The 26158-nt window shown below is 43.6% G+C and overlaps 1 protein-coding gene across 3 annotated transcripts; it reads left to right on the forward strand.

Annotated features, from left to right (window-relative positions):
• Positions 1-1186: 1186 nt before the first annotated feature.
• Positions 1187-25863, forward strand: HMGB1 (high mobility group box 1). Of its 3 annotated transcripts, none has more exons than XM_069202191.1 (5): positions 1187-1316; positions 3890-4048; positions 4311-4456; positions 10677-10851; positions 24715-25863. In XM_069202191.1, exons 2-5 carry the CDS (start codon positions 3902-3904, stop codon positions 24877-24879), a joined length of 633 nt encoding a protein of 210 aa, XP_069058292.1. In that variant the 5' UTR covers positions 1187-1316; positions 3890-3901; the 3' UTR covers positions 24880-25863. The 3 variants fall into 3 exon arrangements, with proteins under 3 accessions (XP_069058292.1, XP_069058293.1, XP_069058294.1); XM_069202192.1 differs by lacking the exon at positions 1187-1316 and adding an exon at positions 1886-2008; XM_069202193.1 differs by lacking the exon at positions 1187-1316 and adding an exon at positions 2129-2264.
• The last annotated feature ends 295 nt before the right edge of the window (positions 25864-26158 follow it).

Below are 26158 nucleotides of genomic sequence, written 5' to 3' on the forward strand. Positions count from 1 at the left end.
TAAGCATTTCACATCTAAACAGGTAATATTCAGATTACGCTCTCTCATCTGTATATTGAGAATTCTCTGGCTATCTCTTCCCTTTCCACTGTGGTGGCTAAGGGCTCAACAGCCAGTGCAAAATTCTAAAATAAGATCAACGTCTACTTTTTGATTGTGTTGATGCAACTGCAACACTGCTTCTTATTTAAAGTGAATGCATACATAAGTGTGCCACAGACATACTTAAAATAGCAGTAATTTAAATAGTGAGGGGTGTAAGCAACAGCAAGATTAGGCTAGAGCAATGCTTGACAATGCACATAATAGCTCAGCTGCTTAATGTTTAGAAGCAGGCAAACAGCTGGACAGATTTTGCAGTGTCTCAGTAGAAAAAAATGAGTAAATTATAAGATGGCAAATAAACACATTATCAAACTGTAGTGTTAGCAAAAAATGAAGTGTGTGGAGCATGTGACTTATTTTGAAGCAGGCAAACAGCAGCATAGATTTTACAGATGAGAACCATATATATATATATAAATATATATATATATATATATATATATATATATATATATAATATATATATATATATATATAGTGAGAAAGAGAGAGCGAGAGAGAGAATATGAAAAGTCAATTAAAAGCATCATCAAGCTATGAATGATCAGAGAATCGTGATATGAGAGAGCGATTGGTTTAGAGTGTGAGACTTAATATTTAGAAGCAGGCAAACGGCTGGGCGGACTTTGCAGATAACAAACAGTGAAAAAATAAAATGTGTATATAAAATATAAATTGGCAATTAAATACGTTATCAAACACAAAATCGTGTTACTGTTGGGTGGATGGCTGCATGTGTGTATATTTATTATCAGAAATTGCGTTATGCAGCTTGTTTTGTGATAAAACATTTCATAGCACAGACACGCGACCTCGCATAGCATCCAATGGAACTGAATGGGCTCTCATAGGCTTCTGCTAAATGCAATACAAAGTCTGCTTCACATCTGCAGTCTGGCTGTTCTGTAGAAAAGTATCTTTTGTATTTGCGCGCTGTTTTCGTTTTCGATGACGACACTGGAAACGAGGTCCAATTGGCGACGTCCCCTTGTCCGGACAATGGAAGAGCCTCCGCCAATGAGAAGGAGGGCCGAGAAGGTGCTGTCCAATTGGCACAGCGTTCCGTAGAGAGTAATGTTACAGCACTGACAGAGAGCGAGCCCAGCGAAACCTTGTGCGTAGACGAGTCAGCTCATAGCCATTGCAGAACACTGAGCCCCATAGGCACAACATTAGGCGCGTGTAACTCGGTGCGTGCCTTACAGAAAGCGGTGAGTATGGTCCTGACGCTGAGAAAGTAGAGTGCGCGGCTCCGCGGGCAGGGAGAGGGGCTGTCAACGTGAGCATCTTGGGCAATATGCACACAAAGGCACAGTGGGTGACGCGGAGAAGCTGCGGATGGTAAATTACCTCACTGGCGCAGTCTAGGAGATATTGTCCTTATTTTAAACATAACATTGGAACCGGCAATTGTCATCATATGCCGATCGCTGCCAGCGTTCAGTAGGGCTAGATGACCGGGTCTAATAAGGGTAATTTGCTTACATGACTTGGCTATTGCGAGTGGTAAGCGACAAAAAGACACCGACTATACTTAGTGTTTTATACGGTAGGTAAAGTGTGGCAAAAATAAAAATAAATACTAATGTAAGAAGATAAGTGAGTTTTAATGCGGTTCACGGCTTTTTCTCCAGCCAGGGCGTTGTTGGAGGAAAGGACATAAATTACCTCAGCGAAGCTGCGCTGCTTATAACATGGCTGCCTATGGGAGTCTATGGAGAAAACAAGGCGCGCGCCGCCGCCTTTGGCAGGGGGCGGGGGGAGCCTCAACCTGACAGGATCACTTCACGGCAACTTTTTCAAACCCGCTTTTGTCTGCTCCTGGCAGATTTAGAGCAGCTCCGACCACCCCGACGAGAAGCCTCGGCTGTGGACTGCCCAACAGTCGGATTTTCCAGGCGGGGTGAGGTTTGTGGCCGTTTCTGGAAGGCGACGAGCAAGCGCCACTCTGCGCAGACACAGCCTAGGTTTCTAACACAGCAGCTGGCAGCGCGCGCCCACTGCTCTCGCGCGCGCCCGTTGCCTATTACAAAGGGAAATGGGGAGCCATATTCTGCTTGTGTGAGGAGCTGCTGCTGGCGGCCATTCCGTGGAGCCGAGTTAGGCGGCGGCGCGCGCCGTCTCACTCCAATACAGCAGTCCGTGTAGAACAGCCTAGTGTATGTACATTGAATTGAACTGCAGTGCGATGGCTATGTTCTCATGCGCTGACAAGCTACACAGTACCCGTCCCGCACTGATGGTACCAACGGGTGGCTTCCAGCCACCATGAAGCCTTTTTCACAAAATGGATGAAGGAATTGCCGATGTTGTTGACCTCTTCTCTTTTTTTTTTTTCCCTTTCTCTTGTCTTTAACTCAACGTTGTGCGTCCTCGTCTATTTATAAGGTAGCTATGATAGGGATTGAAAACGTGGTCCCAGGCAATAAGACTGAATTGACCTAAACATTTTTAGGGAGTTTATACAGTAGAGCGAAATATGTTGGGGTTAGGTGTCCCAGGGAGATCATTGTTCTTTTAGTTTTCGACCCTGTCCTTGTTCTTAGCACCCCATTTTACAACACAACTATTACATTTAATATGCTTTTCCTTTGACAGGTGAACCATGAGCTTCATACGTATAGTTTTAAAGATTGGCACTATATACGTATTAGGAAGGTACAATTTTAAAAAGACAACAGTCTGCATGTCAAGGATATAAGCAAACAAGGCTTTTCGGCTAACGTCGTTAAATAACTGATCGGAAGTTTGGGAAAATAGTATTTTCCAGTTCAATCTCACGCGTTTACGACGTGGTGTACTTTTAAAACCTTTTATATCCCAAGATATTTTATCTTTAACTAATACCCACCTGCCGGAGGTTCCTGAGACATTGCAGCCACGCTTCGTGGCAAAACTTGATAGTGCTGCCACCAGTGGATGATCTGCTTTCTTGGAAATTGTTTACACAGTCTATGAAAACCGGACGTGTTGTCAGAGAACTGAAGTCTCCTTTTGTCCAAAAGCCAGGAGATTAGGTGATGCTGTACTGCGGCAGCGTTCTCTTATCAGTACTCCCAATTCTCGCAGGGTTTATATTTTCTTTCAGGCTGAAGATGCCTGCATCAAGTCACGGTATCCGTATGAGTGCTCCCTGTGCGCCAGCTGGCAACTCTGGTTAAGTACGGTGGCATAACGAATATCAAAGCGAACTGCGTGTTAGTAGTAAGAAATTACCGAGGCATAATCTCGGGTATGAATTATATAATCTCTTATTCTGTTTCAGGTCCATCACCCAGAGATGGGTTATGGGTGACTCCCATCGATTGCTAACACTTTTCAGACATCGTCTAAAGACGATGAATGCATTTTGTTGTGAGCTGACGTATAGGAACGAGCCAGATTCTGAACGTTAGAATTCAGTCATGTACTATAAGAAATAGTGTTGTCTTGTTTTATTTCCACTCATAGCGTCTTTACCTGGACATTGTCAACAGAAAGATGGCATCGAGTTTAAAGAGGCTCCGGGGATCCTCCGCCAATTGAGGGATCATGGTTGCTTTGCTCTTATTTGATTAAAAAAATATGAGCGCTCCATCACTTGAAAGCTTTCAGACTAGACTAGAGTTAGGATTTTAGTTCTATATCATTTCTGGTTTATGAAGTTTAAATGTTATTCAGTGTGAAATTTCTAAAGTGCATCCTGTGTTAAAATTGTAAAGAGCAAACTTAGTTATTTAGATTTTGTGTTTTGGTAAATAGTTTCACTTTTTTCTTTTTTTTTTTTATTCTCATTTTTTTCTAGAAATCATACACAATGGGCAAGGATCCTAAGAAGCCAAGGGGCAAAATGTCCTCATACGCATATTTTGTGCAAACCTGCAGAGAGGAACATAAGAAAAAGCATCCTGATGCGTCTGTGAATTTTTCTGAGTTCTCCAAAAAATGCTCTGAAAGATGGAGGGTAAGATTAAAGTTTGTTTTTTACGTTGGGTGTTCACGCCGTTTGTTATTGTCAATCGTTTTTGGGCGTTGGTTGTATCCTTTGACATTTTGTTGAAGTACAAATGCGCGCTACATTGTTAACATTGAGCTCTAGTACATTTGTTTCTTATGCTTTTAATACAAATCATTTCCTTGCATCTTCACACGCTTACGAGTAAAAATTAAAAACATATCGTTTGACACTGCAATACATTATGCTTCTTTCTTTTCTGTTCACGAAGACCATGTCAGCTAAAGAGAAAGGAAAGTTTGAAGATATGGCAAAGGCAGACAAGGTGCGTTATGAAAGAGAAATGAAAGGCTATGTGCCACCTAAAGGAGAATCCAAAAAGAAGTTCAAAGATCCCAATGCACCCAAGAGGCCTCCGTAAGTAGTATGCTAATTTTAGCTACAGCATTTGTTTACTTAATTTTAGTCCCGTCCTCTCGTGTTCTTGTGGTTTACTAACTACTCAAACCGTCTTTCTGTCCCGGGACGTTCATTTCAGTGTCTCAAAGTGCTCATAAAAGCTTCTTTCACCTCTCTCCCACAATTAGTTATTGGAATGCCTATATGCTCCTGTGATTTCAATGTTTTCTAATACTATCCCTTCTCTCTTGTCTCTTATTGCGAGAGCTCCACGGTGACTACAAGTTGACAGCAATGATATGAAAATGTTACTTCAGTGTTTCAGTTTTGGTTTATTGTAGATTAACATGTTTAAATTATTCCCAATCGTGGACTAGAAGTCTTTGTAAGAAATGTTTAAACGGCAGTAAATGTAAAATGTGCTTCTAACATTGTGTGTTCTATCCTCATCATATGACCAAAACTCCAGATAAAGAATTGGTGATGCGCAGAGTTCCACACTTCTCAACTCAGATATTAATAGCTCGTCAATACAGAGATTTTGAGTTTCTTTTGAAAGCAGTGGAGGTGTAGTTGCATTTTAACCTGTGAAAAATACTAAAGCTTTAGAACTGTGGTCACAGGCAGGTAACTTTTTCTTTGCACGCATTTAATCGTTGCTAAATATATCATTGTTGAGTTATTACTATCATTGCTGCACAAAACGAGAAAGCATATGGTAGGAATTAAGTTTATGGTATTTGAACCAAATGCATAGCTTTGTATGTTCAACTGCAGCTTGCACCTTGGTATGAGAAGTGAGGCAGTAGAGCTTGGCAAATGCTTTACCCTTCCTCCGTGAGGCTACATTGCAGAAGTTTAGCAGAGGCATACCATCAAAAGTGCCGCAGCTGATGCTAAGCATCTGCCTGAGTGAACTTTTCTGCTTGGCAAAGGCCTGGTTTCCCTTTCCACTCTGCCTACATGAGAAAAAGTAAGGTCAGTTTGGCCTCCTGAGATATATGGAGATGGCTACTACGTGGATCTTTTGAGACTTGTTCTAACTAGAAGCAGTAGATTGCCAGAAACTAATGAGAAGATGAAATAGGGGGTTGAAAAGACTTTGGGCAAGCCCCTAACACAGACCTTTATCATTTGAAAGCGTAAGTGTAGGGCGTGGCTCCCACTTTTGAGGCCTGCAATATACGTTAACATGCCAGTTGTAAATTCAGGGAAGCAAACTCTGGGTCTGCAGTAACCAGCAATGGTGCATAAGAAATCAAAGGCCATGGGAATCGCTGATTAAATCCATATATAATTTCTTAGTTGAGAAAATTCACTCGCGCTTAAATTCTAGTTTGCATATGAATTGTGTGCCTAGGAGGGAAGTAGTTGAATAGATGTCTCTTCCAACATTTGCAGTACTCTGAAGTCTTCTCTGATTCACGGTAACATGGTCAACTTATCTGTGCTAGGAAGCCTGCCTCGCGACCATCGTGTGGTCACATCCTGGGCAACCTGGACACACACAAAAAAAAGAACGCTGACATGGTCAATTAAGCATGGGAAGTGAAGAAGTACAAGGCAAGAGTGGCAGTATTGGAAAAGAGTAACTAAGGAGAAAAAGACCAAATCAAAAAGAAAAAAATAGAGGCATAACTAGTGCATCTTTGGGAAGAAGAGGTGGCGAGAAACCAAGGGGACTGGAACACTGATTACGCTGACACAAAGGAGAAAAAAGTTCCTTGCAGAGACAAGGGATCATTGACATCAGGAACATCCAGAACTGGGGAGTGAACACCACCTGCCAGCAGAAGGATGGTTAGCTAGTAGAACAGAGGGGCGGGGGGGTCACCAAAAAATGATGGAGGCGAGTCGGAGGAGACATTATCAGAGGACTGGTTGAGTCTGTCCACCCACCGTTACAGCTGTGGGTCATGGTTGTGGGGAAGAACAAATTCAAGATGCGAGCGAGAGGGGTAATAATCATATTCTAAGCTGTCCCAACCATGCACAGGTGGCAAACGCTTGCCTAACACAGTCTCTCTACCAAAATGTAACTATTTTTAAAATTGGAGAGCTGTTAAGCAACCAAGATGATGGGTACAGTGAGTAAACAGTTGTGGAAAAATGATTCTGTACTTCTGCAGGTGCGTCTCTCACTATTTTTATTCCCTTTGTAAGTAAATGTGCTACAAATTACTACAAATCCATACCTCCTCTCACATATTTGACACGCTGGTTTCATACCTTCATTAACATCTCAACGCTCATTTAATATACCCTACTGCCTCAGGAAAGGCGTTACATTCAACAGTTCCTATTCCAAAAAAATGGTGTACAGGAGTGCAGATTCTGCAAATGGCATCAACTTAAGAGGAAAAAAAATGCCTTTCCTATGGAAACGCTGACCTAAATATAGCTACTCTGGTGCATTCACTGCCAGAGTAGTAAATCAACCAATAGTTCTATCTAAAATGGAAGTGTCTGAGTATATACTATCCTATTCTATACAAAAGTAACACGTCTGAGAGTGAAACCGGATTGTGGAAAGGAAACACACACAAAAAAAATCCCACAGAAGGAAAGACAAAAACCATGACAGGGAGAATGGTAAGAGAATGAGAAACCTTTAGACTTGAGAAAGAAATAGAATTAAGGGGTAAAAGAGGAAGCAGAGACTGTGGACATCTGGTGTTGTTACTTTTATTTTCCGAAGTTTTTATTCAGACTTTTCTTGTTCTAGTACTTACTTTTTTTTTTGTGAGTGACGCTAGCTGGTGGGAAGAGCAGTGACCCATTATGTTCCTACCGAAGACTGGAGAAGAAAAAGACTTTGACTTTTTTGTTGACTGAGGAAAGGCTTTATGACTTTTTTCCTTATTTAGAAAATAAACTAAATCGTCCCAGAATTGGTTGCTGTTTTTGTTTAATGCCACCCTCTGCCTCCTTTCTGCAGGAAGTGATCGTTTTTAGTATGTGCGCAACAAAGTCACTTGCTGCGGCACCTGCCCCTGTTATTTCTTCTAGGGAAACTAATGGCTCTCCTATCGATCTATCTCTACTCAGTTGCCAAGGTGTAGTTTACAGATGGGGCCAGTTTTCAATAGGAAATAGCTTTTTTGGTTTGATAATAACTTCGGTGCCGTTTGAATCTTCTCAAAACTTTCAAAAACAAAGTTTGCCCATCTCAAGTCCTTCCTGGAAAGTTGTGGGGTGAGTTGTCAAGTAGAAGTGTGTGTGTGGTCATTTTAATAGTGTTAATTGCTATTTTAAACATGGGGCTGGGGGAGTGGAGAATTTCCAGCCTGATTATGGGGAATAATTCAGTCATTAGAGTCTATGAAAGATGACATAACTGGGGGACTGACTATAGGAGTAGGTAAATTCTTCTAGAAAGGTATGCAGCAACCTACGGTTGGCAAATCCTCTTTCTCTCTTACTGGGGACCATTCAAACAAGATTAGATTAGACTGATCCTTACAGAGGCCTACTTGCAAAGATGAGGGACACACTTACTAGAACTGTTTGTGGGATGGCAGAGTGTGGACTTAATAGACTCTTATTCTCCTTGTCCAGCACCGGGAAATGCCCTGTGGTTTCCATGCCCCACTAACACCTTGCCGTACCCTCGTCAGTTGCTCTCAGAGTCTCTTGTAATATTCTCAGGTGCCCTCTTTAACCTTGTACGTGTAGAGGGCAACCACATTCCATAGAGCACTGATTTCATTTCTCGCGTTGCCAGTTTGTAGTGCTACTTGCACTGGCCAAGGACTAGTATGACGCGTGCTTAGGCGGCATCTTCGAGGTCCCACACAAATTAGTTTTTATCAGGAGTTTGAGGGTGCTTTTGCATATTTTCTCTTAGCCAGTTTAGGGAGGGAGGGGCTTTGCTACTTAAGTTTCGTATTTGTCAACCGCACCACTAGCCCCATCCGCTCTTTCTAATAACCACTGCACAAGTCGTCACCTAAAGGCTCCAGGGCCACCACTGGCCTTCCTCAGCATTCCCCTCCACCACCAATACAGTTGAATCAGTCTCAAGCTGCATCTGTAGAACGTATCTGTTCTCAGCCACAATCTTTCACTACTTTGCAACCATCCGCTGTCAACCTTGTCCATGCTTCTCTGCTTTGCTAAACCACCAATCCCTTTAGCAGTAGTGGCTGTCCGCTGCATACTCGTGGCTCCATTCTCTACATCTTGGGTCTCGTTCTACAGCATATATCTTATAGTGCGTTGCAGCTTCTTCTTTTTATACTGCTGGTCGGTGAGAGGTGTGCCCACTGACTCCATTTTTCAATGTGATTCCTCCAGCACTAGCGTCTGTCTTCACCTAACTTCATATCTCTGGCTTTGCTAACAACAGGTGGATTAGATGCTGGGTATTTTAAAGCTCCAGTTAGATTTAGACAGAGTGCACAGTGTGAAAGTGGTGCCCTTCACAAGAGTGACCTCTGCTGTTCTGCTTGGCTATATTTCCACCATTGCCCAAACTCCACCCCAATAAGATGGTGTAGCGTTAAATCTATTTGTCAGGTCATTGGTAAAGTTTTGCTGAATCGTGCGAGATGTGAAGGAAATGCCTGTTCATAATAAATAAGTCAGTGGTTCTACATTAGGCCCTTCATTAACCAAGGAAGAGGGCAATGAGTTGACACGGTTATAGGTTATCTGCTGTGACTTTTACCTGTCTTTGTAATCTGTTTGCAGAATTTACACTTATTTGACCACCTCTCGGCAAGTGGTTTTCTAAAAAATTTGTTAATTATCAGTAACTCATTATAGTATCTAGTTGTCAGAATCTTTCTTCGCTACTATATTACTGAAACTTAGATTTTCCGACTAGTTGTCATTCTGCTCCAAAAAAAATCCAACGGTCCCCTTCCCTAGCAGGGTCACATCATGTTTCTTAATGCCAATATCATCAACAATGACCCTCTTCGGAAACATTGCTATTCATGAGAAGGAATATTATCCAATTCACAAAGCCAAGCTGTTTGAGCACAGATGAACAAGTGGGCCAAGTAGTGCTGAGATTATTATTATTATTTTCAATAAAATAAGGCGCTCACTTTGCGTGCCACCACACCTATTTATCCAGCTTCTTTCTAGTAAGTAATACTTTAAAAACCTACTTCTAAATAAAGCAAGCAACTCCAAAAATGATCCTATCTTTGTTATTGTTTCATATATTCACATAATTACTCATGACACACAAATCTTGAATTGGGTTACGGGGATCGGGGCTTATGAAGCTCAGAAACTTAATTGGTGAAGAAGTAAACATCGTGAGGAAGACAGAAGCATTAGCAACACTTTTTGACCTTTTGAATTCTGTGAGAAAAGCCCGCCCCCCCCCCCCCCCCCCCAAAAAAAAATTCACTACTTGGAAGACAGGAACCCCAGCAATAGCATTTGCTATGATTTGAACGGCCAAAACCACAAACGGGAAAAAATAAACACTTATACATAAAAATATACAAATCATGACATTTTACCTAATTCACAGCAGTATGCTAAAACGAAATACTATTGGGAATTATGTACTTTTCAGAATGTTGTTTTATTACTAAAAGCTTAAGAGATGCTAGATAGCGGCATATTACTGTCTTGTTTTTTTCCTTCCTATGCATGCTATTTTTCTTGAAGCATACCAGAGCTTGAGTAGAAGCCACCAATTGTCCATACTAAAATCTGCTTGCCATGCCTGTGCTGTTCCCGCGAATCAGGATAAAGATACCCAATTTGTGGCCTCCAATTTTCAAATTATTTCAGTGTTTTAAAAATTCAAGTTTTGTTTTTTGATCCATATGTACTTTACTGGTCTTTTGTTTCATTTTCTAAACCCTGGTGAATCCCTTAATTGGATGTTGCGGACAGCAGGCTAAAAAATGCTGGGCCACTTTATAAAGGTCAATTGGTTGCACAGCTACTGCTTTTTATGTGTTAAATTTATGTATTAAAGTATGTCAGGCGTGATGGTGGTAAATATGCACAACAACAATGTTGGAGAACTGACCTTTCTTAAAGGTAAGTAATTACTTCTGCTACAAAGTGGATGACTTGAAAATACTTGGCATACTGTTAAAGAATCCCAGCTTGTTTATTTTTGCTGTCATAGATTGCACAGCATTTTGACTCCCTCACAATTTTCTAGTTTTGTTGCATTCATTCAAATACATCTATCACCAGTTTTGTTGGGTTGTACTCTGCTTTATGGGGGACCTTTCTCAAGTAAGTATGCTTCTCCTTGCAGGTCTGCATTTTTCTTATTTTGCTCCGATCACCGTCCAAAAATCAAAGGAGAGCATCCTGGTCTAACCATTGGAGACATTGCAAAAAAACTGGGGGAAATGTGGAATAACACAACTTCTGATGATAAAGTGCCATATGAAAAGAAGGCCGCCAAATTGAAGGAAAAATATGAGAAAGTAAGTAAATTCAAAACTGGTCATACTGGAAGAAGGTATTCATTTAATTTCTGCTTCAAAGGAAGTTATATATGCAAGAGCTATGAAAATGTTTCAGTGATGGAACTAATAATCTTCGTTGTGCGCAATTTCCTTATTTGAGGTTTAGTTTTAATTATGTTACAAAGTACTTTGTTGCATTCTAGGAGGTGAAGTTGGTTATGGGTGTTTGTCTAAAGTATGATGGGGGTGCATTCAAGAACCATGCCCACGTTCATATCAGTCTTGTAAAACTCATGACATAGTTTTGGTGACAGTGAAGAGGGACAACACATTAATGCCAGTGCATCAAGCAGCAGAACTAAAGATAATCTTCTGCATGCAAAATAACTACCAGCCAAGTACGAGTGGCTATAACAGGACGTTCACAACCCATCGAGGTACACCAATAAGTAGATAACATCTTTAGATTGTGTGGCTGTATTGTGTGTTTTTTTTTTTTGCTTTGGAGGAAACCTTACTTCTCCACTGTGCTCACCCAAGTCAAATACATAGGGGTCGTTTCATCGCTTATCAGTTTTAGTTGATTGATAAGTAGCTTTTTTTTATCCGCAAAATGTTTTTCTGAGGACTCTTAAATGTGGCCAGAGACGCATTTCAGGGGATGAGGCCTTTGTCCAGTGTTAAAGTGTAAAAATGACAAAATAATGCTGCATAATTTATTTTTTCTTGCTTCATTATTTACTGAAGCCTACCACATAATTTGGTCCTACCATGCCTCATAATTCCAGTGGGCCAGAATATAGCCCTTGTTGCTGTAGGAAGGTCTGATGTGTGGTCTCACCTATGGTGTTGACACCTTCATACCAGGTCCAGACAACCCCATTAGTAAATGTAGGCAGTGTCTAGGAAGCCAGGGCTCTGTAGAGGTAGCTTTGGATGAGCAGCCAAGACTTACCTAGGAGACATGCAAAGCTTATGCAATACCACAATAGTACTTTATTATAGTAACACAACACTAGATTACTTGTAGGAAGTCTCTTCACCTCCCTCCCTAGCCCACCACCACCTAGAGGTAAGTACACACTATATATACACAATAATAATCGGAAATTAGCATAGAAACAACAAGCATTGGCAACAATTGTAGAAAATAGTGAGGGCCATAGGGGAGGACCAATCCATATGCTCAAATATTGGAATGCAAAGTGAAGTCCCCCACCCAAGGACAAGGAGTCTCTAGAGGGAAGCTGGAATAACTAGGAACCCCAAGAGGTGAGTACCTGGGTGACCCAGAGCGACCAGGAGAGCAGAGGTAAGTACCTGGTCTTCTCAAGGACTAACAGGAGGACTTACAAAAGGGATTGTGCAAGAACAGCACCAGTTGCAAAATGAAACAATGTTGCAAAATGAGGTAGTCGCAGGGGTAGCAGTCTTGTCGGTTCCTGAAGAGTCCAATTGCAGTTCCAGTGGCTAGAAGTAAACGATGTAGAGAAGTCCTGGTGGAGTCTTTCACATCGAATCTGGGGACCCACCCACAAGGGAGCCCCTAAATAGCCCTAAAAGGGGGATTTGACCACCTAGCTTGGTGACCACCTGTCAGCAGGGGTTTCTGATGTCACCTGACTGACCTGGCCACTCAGACGCTCACAGGGGCCTCTGCACATCTTGGTTTCAAGATGCCAGGATCGAGTGGCCATCTGGAGGAGCTCTGGGCACCACCCCTGGGTGGTGATGGGAGTGGTTACCGCTCTTGCCAGTTTCGCACCAGAGCAGGGACCCGGGGTCCCTGAACTGGTGCAAACCAGTTTATGTAAGGAGGGCACCAAATGTGCCCTTCAAAGTAAACCAGTAGATTGGGGAGGCTACCCCTCCCAAGCCTTGTAACCAAGTTCCAAGGGAGAGGGTGTTGCCTCCCTCTCTCTCAGGAAATCCTTTGTTCTGTCTTCCCCCCTGCTTGAACTGATCAAGCAGCAGGAGGGCAGAAACCTGTCTGAGGGGTGGCAGCAGCGCGGGCTACCTGGAAAACCTAGAAGACTGGCAGAAGCAATACTGGGGGGGTTCTCTAGGGAGCCACCAGAGTGCATGGAATCATACGACCAATACTGGCATTAGAATTGGGGTGTGATTCTGTCATGTTTGATACCAGACATGCCCAGGCTCTGAGTTACCATTATTTAGCTGGACACAGGTAAAATGGCTTCCCCGTACTTACGAAGTCCATTGCAATGGAAATGGAGTTTGAAGGGGCTCCTCTGCTCATGCAGGGGTGCTCTCACACAGAAGGATCTGACCCTGCCGTTTGGGCCCGGAAGGGCCTACCATAGGGGTGACTTACAGTGACCTGGTGTAGTGACCTGTAATGAAATGGTGCATACATCTTTTCATGCAGGCTGCCTTGGCAGGCCTGCAGACATATTTTGCATGGGCTCCCATGGGTGGCACAATACATGCTGCAGCCCATGGGAAAGCCTTGGTGCCCCACTGTCTTGGGTACCCAAGTACCACATACTAGGGACTTATATGGGGGCACCAGTTTGCCAATTGTGGAGTGCACAAAGAACCCAGACACCCAAATTTGGTGGGAGAGAGCACAATCACTGGGGTCCTGGTTAGCAGGATCCTAGTGAAAACAGTTTAAGCACACTGATAGCAGGCAAAAAGTGGGGGTATCCATGCCAAAAAAGAGGGTACTTTCCTACAGTCGCTGTTTCAGAGCGTGCCAGATGTAAGTGCCTTTGTCGTTGCTGTGTACTCTGCAAAAAAAAAAAAAAAAGGTGGACGCTTTTCAAAAGCTGTTTCCTCTGCAATCTGCAGACAAACAGTGACAGCCTCCACCAAGGCCGCTAAGCAGCCTAGCTACTAGGGCATTACACCCAATAACAATTGATGCTATAATGGCTAAATTAGTCTCTGCAATGAAAGCTGAGGAAGAAAAGATTTATTATTTATTTATTTTTGCATCGTGCCCCGTAGGCGGAAGTATGAAATCTATGGGCATGCATGCCGTGTTTATCCTGCCTTCTCGTGGGATATATATATATATATATATATATATATATATATATATATATATATATATATATATTCGATTGATGGCACGTGTAGCTGCAGATACACATGCTGTGCATTATCCTGCCATCTAGTGTTGGGCTCGGAGTGTTCCAAGTTGTTTTTCTTCGAAGAAGTCTTTTCGAGTCACAAGACCGTGGGACTCCTTCCTTTCTGCTCCATTGCGCATGGGCGTCGACTTCATCTTAAATTGTTTTCTTTCCGCCATCGGGTTCGGACGTGTTCCTCTTCGCTCCGTATTTCGAATCGGGAAAGTTAGCTAGTTATCGGAAAATTCAACGGTATTGTTTCCACTCGGTACTGGTTTAGTGTTAGCACATCGACACCGAAAACAAGAAGCGCTCCGGCGGCCCTTCGGGGCTTGCACTCTTCAGCGGGGCCTCGTCGGCCCGACCGTGTCCATCTTCAAACCTCATGGACTGGACCCGCTTCTGCCCCAATTGCCACGCAAAGTATCCTTATACAGACCAACACCTGGTCTGTAATCTGTGTTTATCTCCGGAACACAGGGAGGATACTTGCGAGGCCTGTCGGGCATTTCGATCCAAGAAAACATACAAGATCGAAGAGCTCGAAGACTCCAGATGGCGTCGACACCGGCCGAGCAGATCGACGTCGAGGAAGAGGAGAGATTCTCCATTCGAGATTCGGACTCTGACGAGTTCGAAAGTGAGCAGCCAAAGACGCAGCAACAAACTGAGAGTAAACCAGCCCCGGCAAAGACTCACTCAAAAATAATAAAGGCCAAGGGGATGCCACCGCCAACAGGCCATGGCTTAACCCGAAAACACGGTGACCAGACATCTCACCGAAAAAAACCTCCCAGCTGTCAGACCTCCGACTCCGGTCAAGATACCGGCTCCGAACCATCTCGGCACCGAGAGTTTGGCACCCCTAAAGTCAAGAAGGTTTCCTCGGAGCCGAAAAGGACTGTACAAAAAGCTTTGGTGCTGAAACATGCAGCCTCGGAGCCGAAACCAGGCTCCTATACAGAAGAGCAAGGCCTGTCAAGTCAGTTGCAAGGCACAGATTTGAACAAGAACTGGGCATGGGAGAGCCAGACCATACCCAGAGGAGGCTGCACATACAGAAGGACACAGGGATAATCCAAACTCTTCCTCCAATAAAAATCAAGCGAAAGCTAGCATTCCAGGAGACGGAAATGCAGCCGAAAGCAAAAGTGGCAAAAGACAAAACACTACCAAGGTTCTCGCCACAGCAATCTCCATTGCATTCGCCACACCTGTCCCCGGTAGCAACACCCCCAATGATGCAGTCGCCGACACACACGGAGATGACCCGGATGCATGGGACTTGTATGATGCACCGGTCTCAGACAATAGTCGCGATTGCTACCCGGCATGGCCGTCACCACCTGAGGACAGCACTGCATATATGCAGGTGGTTTCAAGGGCAGCTACATTCCATAATGTAGCAATGCATGCAGAGCCCATAGTAGACGACTTTTTGTTTAACAACTTGGCATCCACTCACAGCTCATACCAAAGTTTGCCAATGCTAGCAGGTATGTTAAAACACGCCAAACAAATGTTCCAGGACCCAGTAAAAGGCAGAGCCATCACGCCTAGGGTGGAGAAGAAATATAAGCCTCCCCCAACGGACCCTGTGTTTATACCACAGCAATTAACTCCTGATTCGGTGGTAGTGGGAGCAGCCCGAAAGAGGGCAAACTCCCAATCCTCAGGAGATGCACCACCGCCCGACAAGGAAAGTCGGAGATTCGAGACAGCAGGCAAGAGGGTGGTAGCACAGCCAGCCAATCAATGGCGAATTGCCAATTCTCAGGCTCTACTGGCTCGATACGACAGGGCACATTGGGATGAGATGCAACATCTCATTCCACACCTACCCAAGGAGTACCAAAAACGTGCCCAACAGGTTGTTGAGGAAAGACAAACTGTTTCAAACAACCAAATAAGGTCGGCTATGGACTCGGCAGACACAGCAGCAAGGACAGTGAACACTGCAGTAACCAGTCGTAGGCACGCATGGTTACGGAGCTCTGGTTTTAAACCAGAAATCCAGCAGGCTGTGCTGAATATGCCGTTCGACCAAGAACAATTGTTTGGGCCGGAGGTGGATATGGCAATAGAAAAACTCAAAAAGGACACGGACATGGCCAAAGCCATGGGCGCGCTCTACTCCCCACAGAGCAGAGGCACTTTTAGAAAGCCGCACTTTAGAGGGGGTTTCGTTCCCAAACCACAGAGCCTTCCACCTCACAAGTCAGACCCACATATCGGGGCCAGTATCAGAGAGGGGGTTTTCGAGGAACATATAGGGGTGGACAATTCCCAAAGACAAGAGGGAAATTCCAGAGCCCAAAACCCCCGCAAACCAAACAGTGACTTCAATGTCACAAACCCCCACCCCACTCAACACCAGTTGGGGGGGGGGAGAGACTTACTGCATATTACCACAACTGGGAAAACATAACTACGGACGCATGGGTCCTAGCCATTATCCAACATGGTTATTGCATAGAATTCCTACAATTGCCACCAGATGTGCCTCCAAGAGCACACAATATGTCCAAACAGCACTTAGATCTGTTACAACTAGAAGTCCAAGCATTATTACAAAAACAAGCAATAGAACTAGTACCCAACCATCAAAAAGGAACAGGTGTCTACTCCCTGTATTTCCTAATTCCAAAGAATGACAAAACGCTGAGACCCATATTAGACCTCAGAACACTGAATCTTTACATCAAATCAGATCACTTTCACATGGTAACGCTTCAAGACGTGATTCCCTTGCTCAAAAAACAGGATTACATGTCAACGTTAGATCTCAAGGATGCTTATTTCCACATACCCATACATCCTTCCCACAGGAAATACTTAAGGTTTGTAACAGCATCTTTGTGTTACCGACTGATCAAGAGTGCAAACTAACAGCAGTGCTTGGCACACACACAATTCACCAGCAACCTGCTACACAATCTGGGATTGCCTATCAACATGGGCAAATCCCACCTTCAGCCACTTCAGGTTCAGCCTTTCCTGGTCGCATTTCCCAACTTGGTCACAAGGAAAGTCAGCCACGGTTTCAGACTTTCCAATCGTTTCTGCCTCTTTTCAGCAAAGATCCATCTTAAGAGTTATGTGCCTGCTTGGCATGATGGCTTCATGCATTACCATAGTTCCAAATGCCAAATTACACATGCGTGCGTCCGCTGCAAAAGTGACTAGCTGCACAATGGTCACAAGCAGAGGGTCGCTGGGAAGATCTAGTGTTGGTTTGGCTTGGCACTCCTTGCTCTTTTCAGTGATGGTACTGCAACAATCTGTTGCGAGGCCAGTCCTCTTTCGACCCAGTTCTGCAAGTGACCATCACCATGGATGTCTCTCTCACGGGTTGGGGCGCATATCTTTGGAACTTGATCATACAGGGTATGTGGACACCTCAACGGGGCTGCCACATTAATTACCTATAGCTGGTGGCATTACAGTTAACTCACAAAGCATTCTTCTACCACCTACACCTCAAAGCAGTCCTCATTAGAATAAACATGACTGCTATGTATTACCTCCGGATACAAGTGGCCCTCACTCACACCGGCTGTCTGCGTTAGCACAGGTCATTTGCCATAGGCACTCATCCACCAGTTACATCTGCTGACAGTGTCCACTGGGAGTAGACCACATTGCAGACCTCAGCAGGATGCGTAACAAGTCCATTAGTGGTAACTCCACCCACAAGGCCTACTCCCGTACTTTCAACATTGGGAATTATCCTGACAGACCTTTTCACCACTGTGCAAAACTCCAAGCTTCGCCTCCAGGTTCCCATGGTCAGATGAACTGGTCAAGGACATTCTCCTATGCATTTCCTCCTCTTCTCCCACTATTTCTGTTTGTGACCTGCAAACATCACTCACTCTCATCTTAGTATCTTCTGTGTCTGCCAGACAACCCTGATTCACCACCCTTATCAACCTGTTCCTAGCCCCCCGCCTCCCCCCCCCCCCCCCCTCCCCCTCCACGAGAAGCTGCCCTGCCAACCAGCCCATCTAACCCTGACCCACAGCACCATCAGACACCTGAGCCCCAGGCAGGTCAATCTTGCAATTTGGCACCCAAGATCTTAGTTAGGCTATATTCAGGGGGCAGATTCAGGTAGCCAATCTTTAAAAAGGCTTGTAGACCCAGTATGCATGCTTGTTATGCCGCCAAATGGAAGTGGTTTGCACATTACTGCTTTCCCAATCATATTGACCCATTAAAACCAGCGGTCCAAGACCTGGGTGGTCATTACGACCCGCTAAAGTGGCGTCCGTACCGCCAACAGGCTGGCGGTACGGTTTCCCGCCGTTTTAGCCCCGGCGGTGATAATCCGCCAGGGCAGCGCTGAAAGCAGCTCTGCCTTGGGGATTATGACTTCCCTACCGCCAGCCTGTTTCTGGCGGTTTGCACCGCCAGGAAGAGGCTGGCGGTAAGGGGAGTCCTGGGGGCCCCTGCACTGCCCATGCCACTGGCATGGGCAGTGCAGGGGCCCCCTAACAGGGCCCCGTGCAGCTTTTCACTGTCTGCATAGCATACAGTGAAAAGCGCGACTGGTGCAACTGCACCCGTCGCACGGCCGCAACACCGCCGGCTCCTATGTTGCCGTCGCATCCCCGCTGGGCCGGCGGGCGTAAACTAGGTTTGTGCCCGCCGGCCCAGCGGGGATGTTGTAATGGGCACCGCAGGAGTGCGGCTGCATGGCGGTTACAGCCGCCAATGTTGTAATGACCCCCCTAGTCTGTTATCTGCTGCATCTGCAAATGTCAGACCTTGCAGTTACATCTATCAGTCTCCATTTGGCGGCAGTTCCAATTTATCTTTAAAATAGAGAACACTTTTTCTTACTTAACATCCCAGTCCTCAAAGCTTTTATGGAAGGGCTTAAACAAGTAATTCCACCCAAGGTACCCCAATCTGGAACCTTAACAGTGCCCTCACTACACTCATGGACTCTCCTTTTGAGCCTCTTCATTGTGCCCCTCCAGTTTCTCTCTTGGAAAGTGGGCTTCGTAGTTGCCATAATGTCCCCTCAAGAGAGTAAGTGATCTGCAAGCTCCTACCCACCCTCCAAGAACTCTATTTCCAAGTACACAGTGATAGTCATACAAGAAAAGGTTCATACCTAAGGTGGGTACTCCCCTTCCAGCTTAATTGGACCGTTGAAGTACTGCTGTTCTTCCCACGCTCAGACTCTGTAGCGGAGAGGGCTCTTTACACACTCTATGTCAAAAGAGCCCACATTTACTACAATGGTGGCACAAAGACAACTTTTTGTCTTTCTCTAAACCATACAAGGGTCATGGTTTCTCTGAAGTAGGCATAGCCAGGTGGTTAGTTAAATTAATCCATATCTGCTATACCAAAGCCAAAAAACTATTACCTATCCTACCTAGGCCCAACTTCACCCGCAAGAAAGGCGGCTCAGTGGCTTTTCTTGGTAACATTCCAATAGCTGACATATGTAAAGCAGCCGTCACAAACAACGGGCCACACTGTTCTAAAAACAAAACAAACATATGGCCACTTCTTAATTTAGAAGCTAGAACCCTCACACATCCATTGGATGTCAAGCTTCATCATGGGTCTGCTCCTCGTCAGGCTGGCGCTGCAATGCCCGATGTGCCCCTGTGAGGGGGCTCTGTGCCAGAGGTCTTTTATAGTACACGTGCCACTGAAGTAAGCAGGAGAGGATTCAGACCTACTATGAAAATGGAGAGAACTGGAGATCAAATTGACGCGAGAACCTCCCAAAATCAGACTTCTTGTGGAGGGTGTGTCTCGGGCAAGATTAAAAACACAGAGAGTAAAGGGAAAATAATGTTCCTATGCTCTAACCATTAGTGTAAGGGATATAGAGGACAGTGTCTCTCACCCTAACTATAAGGGCAACATGTTTCACTCCTCAGCTATCCTACAGGATCAATTGGCGTTTCATCAGGACCAAAAAAGAAACCTAAGTTCTTCTAAAAAATAAAAAACAAGTTCTTTAATAGGGGATCTCCATTGATAGTCATAAGCATTTGAATAGATCTGCCCACGCGCGGCTATCTCAGAGTTCTTTATATAATATCTTCAGTATAGAAATTCACCTTGCATCAGGAAGGTCTGTAGAAACACTTTAGAACATAATATGCAGCCCAGGCAAACGGGCTACAGTGGTGAAATGTTTCAGATTATATTTAGAAAAGGGTTAAAACACCCATGTAAATTCATATTTTGAGGTCAGTGTTTTACACCAGAGCTCAAATCTTCACAAACCCTTTTCTGTAAAAGTAAGAGATGAAGACTAAAAGGACAGTGTAGCCCCATAGGCTGCTATTTATGGGTCTAAAAAAGTGACTGTGCCTTTAATGATGTAGAGACCATCAGTATCAGCATGTGGCAGTTGCTTCGGTTCTTTTTCGGTACCTAGTGACGGGATCCAGGAGCTGTGAGCTCGGCTTTTTTTTTTTTTTTTTTTTTTTTTTTTTTTCAAAATGTTTTTATGAATTTTGGTTTAAACTCCTTCACTCGGCGTCTTTCATCCTTCTTTCACATTTTAATGCTTTTTGTGACAGAAACTTCACATGTTTACTATGCCATCTCTATTTGACAAGTGTCCTGCCTGTGGGAGGAAAAAGGCTAAATCAGACCCTCACAATGTCAGTATTATTTGCCTTCCTTCTAGTCACCTTCCAGACCGTTGTCAACACTGCAAGAAATTTTCACGCCAGAGAGCGTGAGAGTGTGTGAAAGAGAATAAAAAAATAAAAAAAAGATTTGCCTCCATGGCACAAAAGAATGGCGCAGACGGCAAGTGCAGTCTCAAGGGGAGACTTCAGAGTTAGGAGAGGGTCAGTCTCCTCTACCATGGCTCTCATATATGCCTCTGAGGAAAGTGGGTGGGTCCACAAAGAGTGCCAGCTCAAACACCATCTTTCCCTGTCCACTTCGAGACAGTTGACGGAAAGAACAAGTACGGCACTGACTTGCTGTTGAAGCAACACAGATTGATGTCGAGACGTGGTAGAACCCATTGACGTCGAGGAGCATGTCGAGGTGAGCAGATCGCCAACACCAAGTACACACCCCCCCCCCACCCCACCAAAAAAATAAAAACATTATTAATCGGGCAACAGGTATCTATTCCAGATACTTTCTGGTGCGAAAAAAGACTTAAAAACAGCCAACAAATGGATTCAGGGAGAAAAATTTCAGATGCTTGCATTACTTCCGCTCTATCCCCAACTACACCAGGCAAATTAATTGTCTCTGCTCTGTAGACCTCCGAGACGTGTATTTTCATATACTCATCACAAAGAAACACTGCGGGTTCTTGAGGTTTGTAGTGGGGCAGGACCACTGTCAATACCAGGTCCTTCCATTTGGCCTCAATTCAGCTGCCAGAACCATCTCCTAAGTGCATGGCAGTGGTAGCTGCACATCTCAGGTGGCACCAAGTCTTCGTCTAGCCCTATCTAGCCGATTGGTAATCAAAGCATAAAATTTACAAGAAGCCCAAAAACATATTCAGCTGGATTTGCGAAGTCCTTCAACCGTTGGATCTACACTTTAAACACAGCAAGTCAATCTCCACTCCAGTTCAGACTCTGCAGTATTTACAAGCCACCCATGACACCATACAGGCAAAAGTGTCTCCTTCGGAGGATTCATTTTCATTGATCTGTCGGAAACGTCACTCTCTAATGAAACCCTCTTATCAGTGTCCTCCCTTCTCTGCTCCATGGTCTCATGTATCTTCCTCACTCCAAGTGCACCCTTCACATCCCGTTTAGGAATGTCTCGAGGATCAGTGGGAGCAAGCTACAGGCAACTGGGAAGACAATATCATGCTCTTCCCCTCATGTGAAGCAGCCTCCTCGTCAAACCATAGTAATGGATTTATTGTTACTGGGATGGGGAGCCCACATGGATTATCTCCATATAAAAGGCAAATGGTCTCAGAAAGAGATGAGATACATCATCAACCTCCTCGAGCTCAGGGCAGTCCATCTAGCGCTCAGTGTTTTGCCCATCATTCAAGACCCAATCCCGACTTGTTCAGACGAACAACACAACCACCATGTACTACCTCAACAAGAAAAATGAGGTCCAGACCTTTGTCTCACAAACCCCAAGCAATTTGGAGATAGCTCATAGCTAGAAATATGCAGATCACAGCAACTCAGCTCCATGCAGGCCGACACCTTCAGCGGGGCTCTGAAAGAAAACCAAGAATGGGTCTTTCATGACGACATGCAAAACATCTTCAGGCTGTGTGGCTGTCCGCACAATGATTTGTTCGCCACTGCAGAACACAAGAAATGCCAATACTTTGCGTCCAGGTACTTCCAACCAGGGACCCATGGCAATGCTCTATGGATCGACTGGTCAGGCAAGTTTCTCTACTCCTTTCCGCCAATCCCTTTGACCCTGGCAGTCCTCAAGCTGTCCTACTTGAGATTCAGACTCATCCTGATAGCTCCGGAGTGGCCACGTCCACAGTGGTTCACAGACCTTCTTCACTGGTGATAGCGTCCACATCTCGAGCTGCCATGCCGTCCAGACCTACTAACAAAGTTTGGAGGCCAGATGGTTCACTGCAGTCTCGCCTCTGAATTTGGCACCATGGTTCCTGAGCTAGTGCAGTATGGACACCTGAACCAGCCGCAAGACTGCATGAACGTTTTTAAATAGGTTTAAGCGGCTATCAACCAGCCCATACAGCTTATGCCTTCAAGTGGGAGAGATCTTGCATATGGTTTTCTTCCAAGGGCTTAAATCCTACATCTTGTAAAGAAGAAGCCATCCTTCCCTACCTCCTCTATCTGGTAAAATGTGGCTTAGAATTCTCTTCTACAAATGAGCTGCTCTTACTGCCTACAGAAAATGTCCTTTATAAGCCTCTTTTTATTTTATTTTCTTTCAAAATCCCATTAATAAAAGATTTCCTGGGGGGGAGGGAGGGGTTAAAAAAAAGTTCTTCCCTCCTGTCAGGTGTCATTCCTTTCTCTAGACCCCCCCCCCCCCACCCCTAATTCATAAGGCATTGCTACAGCATCCCTTAGAAAGCAGCTTTCTTCGTAGCGATCACATCCGCTCATAGTTAGCAAAATCCAAGCATTATGTGCTAACAAACTTTGTACAGTTCTACAATCTAACAAGGTAGTTACCAGAACCCATTGGAAATTTCTTCCCAGAGTTACTTCAGATTTTCATGTCAATCAAACGAACTGCCAACTTTTATTTCAGAACCCTTCTACACCAGCAGAGAGAACCCTTTGTTCCCCAGCTGTAAGGAGGGCCTTGAAGTTTCATATGGACAAAATGCGCAACCTGCGTAGATCAGACCAACTTTTTGTCAATGAAGGGCCGGTCCATATAGGTTTGGCCACTTCCAAACAATTCCTCTCCCGCTCGATTAGTATCCTACATACTTTTGTGTTGCCACCAAACCGTTGTTTGCAAGATCGATGGCCCATTCTACAAGGGGTAAAGCAACTCCAGCCTCTTTGATGAAAAATGTCCTTATTGGCTGCAAGTAGATCTGTACACACGTTCACCAAATAACTGTTTGGACTCTGACATTAGAACAGATGCTCGAGTAGGACAAGCCTCCCTCTGAAATTTTTATTTGCCTAGTCTGATCTTCTCTCCTGTTCCATCCACCTTGATTATGGGGGATGGGCTTAATAGTATATTCAAATCCTAATGACTATCAACGGAGATACCCTGTGAGAGAAGAAATAGTTTCTTACCTGTAACTCAAGCCCTCTCGTAGGGGAATCTCCATTGAAGTCATAAGCAGTCCTCCATCTTCCCCGTTGGACATAACAGAGGAAAGTATTACGTTTAACGATTACTGGTAACTATCGTCAAAAAGAACTGAAGCAGCTGCTACCTTCTGAGCATGATGGGATACTGACGGTCTCTGCAGACTTAAAGGCACAGTCACTTTTTAGACTCTCATGATAGCAGCACATGGGGCTACACATGACTTTTACATAAAAGGGTTTGTATCTCAAATGATGCATTTGTATGGATGTTTTCTAATTATAATATGAAGAATTGCACCACTGTAGCCTGTTTGCGGAGGCTGCATATTATGTTCTTAAGTGTTTCTTAGGCCTTCCCGAAGTAAGGCAAACGTCTACACTTTAGAAGATATTATATAAAGAAGTGCTCCGGGATACCCGCACTTGGACGGAACTAGTCAAATGCTTATGACTCGCTCTATGAGAGAACTCGAGTTACAGGTAGGAAACTGTCTTCTCCATTGTGTAACACTTGACGAAATTCATAAACTTCTCCATTGCTCTCAGTTGGGTTCTCAAGGGAGTGGTAGATGATGGAGGATTTGTATCCTGCTGCTATATCTAAATTAATATAGCTTTAATTTTCACACGTGACCATTTGACCCACTGGACCTGCAGATTTTCCTATAGGAATGATATCTGATTTCAATTCTTTAGAAGTCCATCTGAACCCAGAGTCCTATTGCTTTGAACTTCTTCCAAGAGGGAATTACAAAATCCTGAATAAACTGCGTTTTTCAAATTAGTTTTGTTTAAAAACAACAATCTTGCTACCAGAGAGAAACATGTAGAAAATGCATTTGTGTATTAAGATATTCAAAGAGAATTTTCTCTCTTTAAAAGTGCTGCAGGTTCCTCCACATGAGCAGATTTATTTCAGTGTTTATTGCTCTAAATATTTCCATGATGGGAGGGTCTGATTATAAGCGAGGCTTTTCTTATGGCTTGTATGTTTAAATCTTAGTTAAAATTATTCTTTACTTTTGTAGGATGTTGCTGCTTATCGGTCTAAGGGGAAGCCAGAGTCTCCGAAAAAAGTAGTTGCTAAGGTCGAAAAGAGCAAGAAAAAGGAAGAGGAGGACGACGATGAGGATGAGGAAGATGAAGAAGAGGAAGAAGAAGAGGAGGACGAGGATGAAGAGGATGATGAATAATGACATCTCTTTAATAGCATTCATTCTTTTGTTTGTAAAGCATTTTTAACCCCCCTGTACACAATATACCCATTTTAAGGAAAGATTTGACCTGTAAGGCTGTGTATGATTTTGTTTTTAAACTGTACAGTGACTTTTTCTTTTATATAGTTAACACACTACCAAATGTGTCTTTAGATAGCCATATCCTTCAGTGGTGTTTCAATAGCCACTAACATTGCCTAGTACAGTAAGGGGGTTGTAAATCGGCATGGAGGTTTAAGTAAGATTTATGTTGGTGCACAGCACAAATTAAGTTTATACATACCATTTATTGTTTTGTTTTTTTCCTTCAAAATTGTTCTGTTAACCAAGTACCACTTTGTAATTGCAAAATGTTGCAGCTGTTTTGACATTCTATATGCTTTCCAGAAAACGCAATATTCCAAATGCTTCTGAAGAAATAAATATTGTATTAATATTGTTCTTTCCATAGGTTAACCTGAATTCCGTAAGTCAAGCTTAATACTTTCTAAACAGTTGGCTGGGGGGAAATGTTTATTTTTGTGTTTGCTACCAATTAAGAATCAAGTGCATTACTATGGGCTTTTTCATTCTTTAGACTACGTTCTGCATTTCAAGCATGAGATAAATATATGATGTACAGGTGTGATGAAGTTGTATTGAATTTTCCCCGCAAGTTTGTTTAAATGGATTTTAAATGACATGGATACCCAACATTTGACTGGACTGGGTATATTTCAGTGTGGACCTACTTTAGTACATTTATTTTCAGGGACTGTAGAGGGAGCATTTTTACAACATGATACCTCTAGGAAAATATTTTAAAATGTTATTGTGGGCTTAGGTAAGCGTAATTTAAATAGCAGCATTATTAAATTACATGGCTCACAGAGGAGGGTTTTAATTTGAGAGGCTTGTTTCTCGTACCGTTTTGTTAATCTACAAACATTCACATTTAAATAAAGATGTATATTATCACAAGTTGAAAGTTGCAATGAGATGTATTTTCCTGATTTGTTTATTATTTAATCTTGATTTTAAATTGATTGAATTTACCTTTTCAGGAAAACTCATTACACTTGGTATTAAATGTAATTTGATGAAGCATAAATGCTGGCACTCTAGCCTTTTTAATGGATCAAATCTGTTTATTATTATTTTGAACGTTGAAACATACAAAAACAGCACATCGTAGTACAGTAGATGCAATGTATCACCACAGTGAAAACTCAAAGTCCACCGACAGAAGTCCCATCAATAAATCCCAAAACCTTGC

Source organism: Pleurodeles waltl, chromosome 8, assembly GCF_031143425.1.
Source record: "Pleurodeles waltl isolate 20211129_DDA chromosome 8, aPleWal1.hap1.20221129, whole genome shotgun sequence".
Taxonomy (NCBI): Eukaryota; Metazoa; Chordata; class Amphibia; order Caudata; family Salamandridae; genus Pleurodeles; species Pleurodeles waltl.

What these genes read in the sequence shown, in the direction of transcription:
- HMGB1 (XM_069202191.1), top strand. Translation starts at nt 3,902, where the DNA reads ATGGGCAAGGATCCTAAGAAGCCAAGGGGCAAAATGTCCTCATACGCA. An exon ending in AATGCTCTGAAAGATGGAGG is followed by an intron (nt 4,049 to 4,310) that starts GTAAGATTAAAG and finishes CTGTTCACGAAG; the next exon opens with ACCATGTCAGCTAAAGAGAA. An exon ending in TGAAGGAAAAATATGAGAAA is followed by an intron (nt 10,852 to 24,714) that starts GTAAGTAAATTC and finishes TTACTTTTGTAG; the next exon opens with GATGTTGCTGCTTATCGGTC.